At 31.0% G+C, this 8,854-nt stretch overlaps 1 protein-coding gene across 1 annotated transcript; it reads left to right on the top strand.

Moving 5' to 3' along the window:
* Positions 1-5,044: 5,044 nt before the first annotated feature.
* LOC140827112 (protein trichome birefringence-like) lies at positions 5,045-8,373 on the top strand. Its single transcript, XM_073189720.1, has 5 exons — positions 5,045-6,216; positions 6,615-6,807; positions 6,940-7,133; positions 7,208-7,366; positions 7,536-8,373. The coding sequence occupies exons 1-5, from the start codon at positions 5,195-5,197 to the stop codon at positions 7,888-7,890; spliced, it is 1,923 nt and encodes a 640-aa protein (XP_073045821.1). The 5' UTR covers positions 5,045-5,194; the 3' UTR covers positions 7,891-8,373.
* Positions 8,374-8,854: the final 481 nt, after the last annotated feature.

The following is an 8,854-nucleotide window of genomic DNA, read 5'->3' on the forward strand; positions in this document are numbered from 1 at the left end:
GAATTGGGCACACAGTGTACTGGGCCTGGCCGACTCACATATTGACCTTGGGCCTTGCAATATTTGAGAACAAATTTAGCTCAAAATCTAAAAACCCACATAAAATTAATTAATAAATAAAAACAACTGCTCAACCAATGAATTAATTGATTAAAACATTCCAAAATCGAAACAAACCAGAATTAATTATAGTACTTTCCAATGTTAATTGATATGTATAGTTCAGGTTTATTGAGTTTTTAGACTCATTAGATGTGATTAATTCATGTGAACAGTTTGTTGATGACGAGACTGAAGGTACTAAAGATTGAGTGAACTGGGCAGTGACGCACTGGAAGCCCGAGTACATTGTGTTTTTCTGCATTTCATGATTTTAAGAGGATATGTTCAAAATTTTTAAAAATTGAGGATTTTAGTATGTTGAGGGCTTTTGGGGAAATTTATTATGCATGGTATTTTACGTTTAACATTAACGTTCAGTCAATTACACTTAGGATTTTTAACCGCAACTATTTTATTAATTAGTTGTGTTGTTTCGTGTGTGTTTATATATATATATATATATATATATATATATATATATATATATATATATATATATATATAAATATAATCGATAGTATTTATACTTTCTGTCGCAGACATAATGTAAATTAGGATAAACGAGTGAGATTTACATGTGTTGTCGTATCGGTGCTACAACGGGCATGCACTATTTTTTTTTTATCAAAGAATTGTTTTTTTATGATCTATAATTTTTTTTCATGTTTAACACTTTTATGCCTTCTAAAAGATCCATAAAAGATTTCGAAAAACTAAATTGGTGATTATGTTTGCTTCAGTTGTGCAACAACAGTATATCTGAGCTCTGATGACAGATATTTATTTTAATATATTTCTATCAATATGATTAAATAATTTTTAATTGTATGTAGTTGATTGTTATTTATCGTAATATAATTTTTAAATAAATATAATGGTTTTTTTAAATAATCAATAAAATAAATTTGAAAATAAATATGTGTGCATAATTAAATTTATTAATGATAAATGAATATAAAAGCAATTAGTATTAAATATGAAATTGACTTTTAAACTTGATCATGTACCAATTAAGTCATTTATAATAATTTGTAGATGAATTTTTTTGAGGCAATTTGTAGACGAATTTGTTAATATATCAATAGTTTATGTATCGAAATGAATTTTACTCTTTTAAAAAATATTTTTTCCATCAAAACTTTATTTCATTAAATATTTTTATTTGAGTTATAAATAATTTTTCGAATAATTATAAAACCTTTTTTTATATTCACACTCAACAATTAGAAATTTTTTTGGCTTTTGGTTTTTATCTCTTATAAATCTATTATTATGTAAATCTAACGATATAACTTGTGAGGAGATGTTTATGAGGTGGCCGATGAATGTATTTATTCAATGCAAAAATTTGTGTGAGACGGTCTCACGGATCATATTTATGAGACAGATCTCTTATTTGGTTCATCAATGAAAAATATTACCTTTTATGCTAAGAATATTACTTTTTATTGTGAATATCAGTAAGGTTGACCCGTCTCCCCGATTAAAATCCGCGAGACGGTCTCGCAGGAGACAAACTCTTTATTCAATAAATGAAACATTGAACAAAATTAATAATTTTTTATTGCAACAATCATTTTATCCTAACTCTTTACACCTATGCAAGTACGTGGGCGTCGGTAACTTTAATACACAATTTTTTTTAAAAAAAACTTTATTATATATAATTGTGTGTAAAAAAGTATATTGATCGAGCTTAATTAATGAATTTGACACGTTATTCCATTCGAAATTTTCATGTCAGTTATTAATTTTCAAAAACATAATATTCTTTCTCAAATTTTAAGTTTGAATAAATTAAAATTGAGTAGGACTTTTGTGAGACGGTCTCACGAATCTTTATATATGAGACGGATCAAACCTACCGATATTCACAATAAAAAGTAATAATATTAGCATAAAAAATAATAACTTTTCATGGATAACCAAATAAGAGATCTGTCTCACAAAATACGACCCGTAAAACCGTCTCACACAAGTTTTTATCATTAAAATTTTGATATACATACATATAATTTTTAATTTTTATTATCATGTAAAAATTCAATAACCGATATAAAAACCAAAAAGTATTTTAATAGTATTAAAAACTTTCAGAAGTGCCATAATTGTACCACAAATTTAAAAAAATATATTTTTATTATATTTTTACTTAAATAAAATAGAGAATTTCTGTAATTTGAAATATGTATTTTTAGTATTGTTAAAATGAAATCAAAATTAGTTATTTTATGCATATCAAATAGTCAAATTCTATATGTTTCTAAATGCTAAATAAAATATTTAGCACCCAAATTTATCTTTTATATTTGGCTAAACCACAGTTATCATATATTTTTTTAAAAGAAATTTTCAAATCAACTAAAATTTAATACTTTTATTTTAAATTCCTGGTCAAAATCCACATCCATATGCTACCAAAAGAAATAAAAAAAAAAAAACTAAAATCTAAGCTATCATATTAGAGAAAAAATTAGTATGAAATAATAGATCAATTTTATGAAACACGATATTCAATCTGATCCGAATTATAATAAAAAATTGTTTTTACGTAGAAATTATTATTTTTTATTATAATTATAAATCAAATTAGTTTATCTCATAAATATAAATCTTATAAATATAAATATTTACGATATTATCTGATTAAAAAAAAATAGATCATATCATATTATATTATAATCAAGTCAATGAGGCGAGAATAAGATGACACTACGGCCGTTGACGGCTAAAACGTACCGTTACGTACGGATGATGATTATTACAAGCGCCACTGGGGTCCACATTTCATTATTCTCTCATTAACCTTAATTATATCTAAAATTGGCGGTGAAAATTGTTTTTTTCTAAAAAAAAAAATACCATGAAATAAATGAAAAGTTTTGATAATAATGATAAAAATAATTAAAGAAAATTTCAAAAATATTATATTTATATAATATAAGTATATAAAAAATAAATAAATTTCGAGTACATGAATTCGAGCAAAAATTTTTGAAATTAAAATCAAATTCGAACTCGAATAGAATTTGATACTTCAGATTTTCGTTATATTTGACTCGATTTGAATAATTTAGGATGGTGTTTTATCCTTTTTAGTTTTTGGCATTTTTCCGTGTATATTGGAAATTAAATATATATTTTGAAATTTTGCCACCGGTATGCCGAAATTAAAGGCCGTGAATGAGACGTAGATGCTTCAACATATATGGGAATCATTAATACTTTCAGTAATTATTATATCAACACATCGAACAAATTGAGTAATTTCTCATTAATTACCCCTTTCCAATTATGTAAGTAGTTATTGTATACTCCTATGATTTTTTTTTTAATTGAAAAAATCATTCATTGAGGGAAATATTTGTAAGATATTCTGTGATTTACTGAAGATTTCGGTACGTTACAGTAACAATACCAAATTTTTGGTTACGACAACGGTATGCAATTTGAAAATTTCGATATATACCGGAATACCGAAAAAATATACAAAAACCTTAAAATATATAATATTTTAAAACAATAAATTTATAAAAATTTTAAAAAGAAAGGTTTTTTTCGGTATAAAACGATAGGTACCAATATCGTACTGAAATATCGGTATACAGTACAATTTCGATATAATTAATATGCTAATTACATGTACCGAATTTTCAATACGGTATCGGTATATACCGTAATTTTCGGTACGATATACGATATAAGATTTTCGATACGATACGATACGACATACCGCCCCTACTTAAAATTGTACATGCAAGACTTTAAAAACTAATAAATCAATATTTTTATTTTTTTTACAGAATTAATCAGTCGTTTTGAAACTGAAGCCTCCGTATCTTAACACACTGGTGCATGTATACGAGACGGTGATTAATAAATTTGAGAAATTATTATTTCATTTAGTAGATTTTTTTGAGAACTAATTCATGTAGTAGATTGATTTGATTTGTTTAATTATGATTATAATTTTGCACTTATGACACAATACCTAAGTCAAAGAACGAAGAAATAATTTGACATTGCTAGGAAATCTGTGTCAAGAAAACGAAATGACGATTGAATTAATTCTTAATGATTAATTAGTAATTAATTAATTAATTTAATTAATTGTGTGTTGGAATTGGGCCCTGTTTGGATGGGATTTATTTAATTAATATAATCAGTTATGACGAGGAGAGAGTCCGTGGAAATTCCATGGGTATAGGAGATTGGTTTGTAGTTAAAAAAAGTTGACGATGGTGGCACTCGTTGTAATTCAATCCAACTTCAGTGGCATTTACGTTGTTGAACATCAAATCATTGAGGGCGATATCAAACGCTAGTGGGAAATTTTATTCAATCTGAAATAAATTTGTTCAAAAGAAATGGCTTCTGCCTTAGATATGTCCAATTCATTTCACATTCAAAATCCTATTTTGTGAGACATATATTTTATTTGAGTCATCCATAAAAAAATATCACCTTTTATGCTAAAATAATTATTTTTTATTGTGAATATCGATAGAGTTGATCCGTCTCACAGATAAAGATTCGTGAGACTGTTTTATAAAAGACGTCACACTCTTTATTTCTAAAGGTAAAACATAGTAACAAGTAATAGATTTCCAATAATATATTACAGAATTATATTTTATGTGAAGCTTATATTATATCATCAGTAATCTTGATGATTTTTCTGTCGTTGAAGCGTGAATGGTTCAGAGTTCAGACTAAAATTTTCTAGTCTAATCTTTTTTGAAGCTAATCTTTTCTAGTCTAATCTTAATGACAGAAGATTGTAAATTATTATTCCGAGAATTTTCTTCGAATCAGTTTTTTTTTTTTATAAATCAACCGACTCTTATAACAGATGCTGCTTTTATGTCTGAGATGATAGGAAGGGTTTCGCTTTCTTCTTCTTTAATTTAGTATGTTAACGTTTCGATTTGATTTAATATTATATATCTCGTTTTTCAGAATATGTACCGTAACACTCCAATCACCATACAACAAAATCTCTCTCTTTTTCTCTCTCCATTTCTCCAAGAAAATTCTCATATATTCTCAAGGATTTCGCTGTTGTTGCTGCTGCAAGACATTCGCTGCTCACATGGCGGACATAAAGAAATATGCGCCGATTAATGGTGGGAATCTGTTCTCCGACTTCAAAATCCACTTTTCAATATTCAGAACGAAGCGAACCTTTGCGATTGCCTATGGGTTTGTTTTTGTTTTCATTGCCTTCACCATTTTTATTGCCTTTAGCCCTTCTTCAAATTCTTCTTCTCCATGGTTCACCAACATATATGCCGTAAGTACTAGAGGCGGCGGCGAGGCTAGTTCGAGTTCTTCCACTTCGTTTTCGGTTTTCTCGGATGAGTCGTATAGATCTCGCGTGTCTTCAGTTTTCTCTTATTTCTTCCCAAACTCGTCGTCTCCCTCGCAATCCCATAATTTTTCGCGTACCGACAGTGCTGGATCTCAAAACTTGTCATCTTTGGTACCGGGTTTGGATAAAGAGACTCCTGTCGCAAAAAACCAGACTCGAAACGAAGTGGAAACTCATAAAGTTGATGACTTGAAGTCTAATAATGCTACGAGTTTGTCTCAGAATTCTTCTGTCGGTGAGACGAAGCAAAACGATGCAACCCCAATAAAATCGAGTGAAGGGTCTTCAGGTTACCATTTGAGTGATAAAAATAAAGCCGTGGAGCAAACTCAGACTCGGGGGGAAACGTCTGCAGACAAAGTTGAAGTTTTGAAGGCAAATCAGAGCAGTGCTGCGAACAGAACTGTTATTCAGCCACCGAATTCGGTGAAAAATTATACTTTGATATCAGGAAAAGGAACCTCAGATAAGGGTTTGATTCAGAATCTCACTTCTTCTTTGATGAAGAAGCAGAATACTAGTGCTAATACTTCAAATGGGAAACAAGGGAAATATGACCTCATAAATTCTCTGATGAATTGTGATCTGTTTGATGGGAATTGGGCGAGAGATGACTCTTACCCGCTGTACAAGCCCGGTTCTTGTTCTCTGATTGATGAGCAATTTAACTGTTTTCTCAACGGTAGACCTGACAATAGCTACCACAAACTTAAGTGGAAGCCAAAAGGTTGCGCTCTTCCAAGGTGTGTGTCAAAATCTAGTCTTCCTTTATTCAAATACTCAGATTCTTGTGATTAATGTGTTTCTTTATTTGTCTCCAAGTTAAAAAATTTGGGTCTCTGAAGAATGAATTTTACGCGTAGATCATTCACTGAGAGTGACATTCTAACTGCTACATCAGTTTGATAATTTCTCGAATTGGTTTGGTTTAAATTTGTTTTATTTACACTTCTAGATAATTACCCCACGATAACGCAATCCCGGAACAGTCTACTGTCTCAAAGAAAGTTCGGGTTCTCAGGTTGATGAGTTCAATTGTCTGTTCATGTGGGATTGATTATGACAGATGAATTATTTGATCTCACACTTTTTTGTAATGTTCTAATTGACATACGTTGTTGATCTTTTGAATGTTATTCAGGTTGAACGGCAGCCATATGCTGGAGTTGTTGAGAGGAAAAAGGCTAGTTTTTGTTGGCGATTCCCTCAACAGGAACATGTGGGAATCTCTTATCTGCATCCTCAAGAACTCTGTAAAAGATCAGAAAAAAGTTTATGAAGAATCCGGCCAGCACCATTTCCGGGCAGAAGCTTCTTATGCCTTCATATTTGAAGTAAATCGCTAAACTAGTGTGTATGTGTATGTGTATGTGTATGCGTGTTTGTGTGCGTTTCCTTTCCGTCTTCAAGAAATACGATCTTTATCTTTGTTTTGACAGTTTTCTTACTTTGTGTGATTTTTATAGGACTACAAATGCAGGGTGGAGTTTTTTGTATCTCCTTTCTTGGTTCAAGAGTGGGAAGTCTCGTCTAAAAATGGAACTAAGAAGGAAACACTTAGGCTTGATATGATTGAGAGTTCAGCTGATAAATATAAAAATGCAGACGTAATTGTGTTCAACACTGGACACTGGTGGACTCATGAGAAAACTTCCAAAGGGTAAAAAAATTAATTCTGTCTCTTGTTGCATGACTGTCATTACAATGCGCTAAATTATCATTCATATAAATCAGGAAGGACTATTACCAAGAAGGGAGCCATGTTTACAGTGATCTAGACGTGAACGAAGCATTTCGAAAGGCCTTAACGACGTGGGGAAGATGGGTGGATGCCAATGTGAGTCCCATGAAATCTCTCGTGTTCTTCAGGGGCTATTCAGCATCTCATTTCAGGTAGTAATTTGACCAAAATGCTCACTTGCACGATAGGAGTTCAAGCATTACGATAAGATCAAACCGTGGAATAAGAATGCTATTATCTAGTTTCTAGTTATTGATTTCTTCAATATAGAAGGTTGTACATCCATAGATTCTTCAATGAATTATTGCATTTTGCTTGTAGTGGTGGGCAATGGAATTCAGGGGGGCAATGCGACCACGAAACCGAGCCAATAAAGAACGAAACATATCTAACTCCTTATCCACCGAAGATGACTGTTTTGGAGAAGGTTTTTAAAGGAATGAAGACCCATGTAACATATATGAACGTCACCAGAATGACAGATTATCGGAAGGATGGCCATCCATCAATATACCGGAAACTACATCTCTCGGAAGAAGAGAGGAGATCGCCTTTAAGTTTCCAAGATTGCAGCCATTGGTGCCTCCCCGGGGTGCCGGATGCATGGAACGAGATCCTATATACAGAGCTTTTAGTTAAATTAAACAAGTTTCAGCAGCACAAGAAGCAATCATAGGCGAATTATACATGATATTCTTGGATGGCGTCTCGATGGAAACCGTCGACTCGTTGGATCACACACGGCTGGTTTCCCCGTCCTCCCGATCACTAGGAAAGGATCAAAGAAGCAGTAAATATTCTACATGAGGGTGTGCTCTGTTCATTGAAATGAGCTTATTTATAGAAATGTGCGTGACAATCCGAGAATATATAAACGAAAAATACAAGTCTTGATATGTTTCCATGAGTAAAAAAGAGGAGAGAAATGAAAAATGGCTGGAAGAATTGTAATTAATAATATTATTTGTTTGTCAAAGATATATATAAATAAAAAGTATGTCTTATCTTTAGTTTACAATTAAGCAAAAATTTGTGTGAGACGGTCTTACGGGTCGTATTTTGTGAGACAAATCTTTTATTTGGGTTATTCATGAAAAATTATTATTATTTGATGTTAAGAATATTATTTTTATTGTGATAAAAATTTCGTGAATCTAAATATTACTGCTTATCTCTCTTTCACAATCACTTCAATTCTTACATGCCTTAAACTTTCATAAATAACATGATTTAGACACACAACTGTTTGCTACTTTTCATGAATGTACATTTAATTCCGACATTAAATTGATAATAGTTTTCACACTTTATTCTTCATTTTTTCCTCTGCTTCACATGGGAAACATTGACCATTGTTCTGTGAGCCGTGATCGACATTCTTTGTCAGAACGAGATTTTGCTGGTTTCTAGGGAGGTGTGGAAATAGCTATTTTATACAACTCCCATCTTATGTATGTCTCACCATTTTTTTAAAGTAAATATATAGTATAATAAAATGAAAATGTTCAATCATTAATTAAGGATGACAATTTTTTCTACTCGAATATGAACACTGCATTTGGGGACTAATTTTTGGATTCGGGTATTTTTTTGAATCCTCGAAATAACTCGAGGCGGAGATAGTGGCGAATATTAGACAT

The sequence above is a fragment of the Primulina eburnea genome, chromosome 3, assembly GCF_022965805.1.
Source record: "Primulina eburnea isolate SZY01 chromosome 3, ASM2296580v1, whole genome shotgun sequence".
In the NCBI taxonomy this organism is placed as follows: domain Eukaryota; kingdom Viridiplantae; phylum Streptophyta; class Magnoliopsida; order Lamiales; family Gesneriaceae; genus Primulina; species Primulina eburnea.

What these genes read in the sequence shown, in the direction of transcription:
- LOC140827112 (XM_073189720.1), top strand. Translation starts at nt 5,195, where the DNA reads ATGGCGGACATAAAGAAATATGCGCCGATTAATGGTGGGAATCTGTTC. An exon ending in CATGAGAAAACTTCCAAAGG is followed by an intron (nt 7,134 to 7,207) that starts GTAAAAAAATTA and finishes CATATAAATCAG; the next exon opens with GAAGGACTATTACCAAGAAG. An exon ending in TATTCAGCATCTCATTTCAG is followed by an intron (nt 7,367 to 7,535) that starts GTAGTAATTTGA and finishes TTTTGCTTGTAG; the next exon opens with TGGTGGGCAATGGAATTCAG.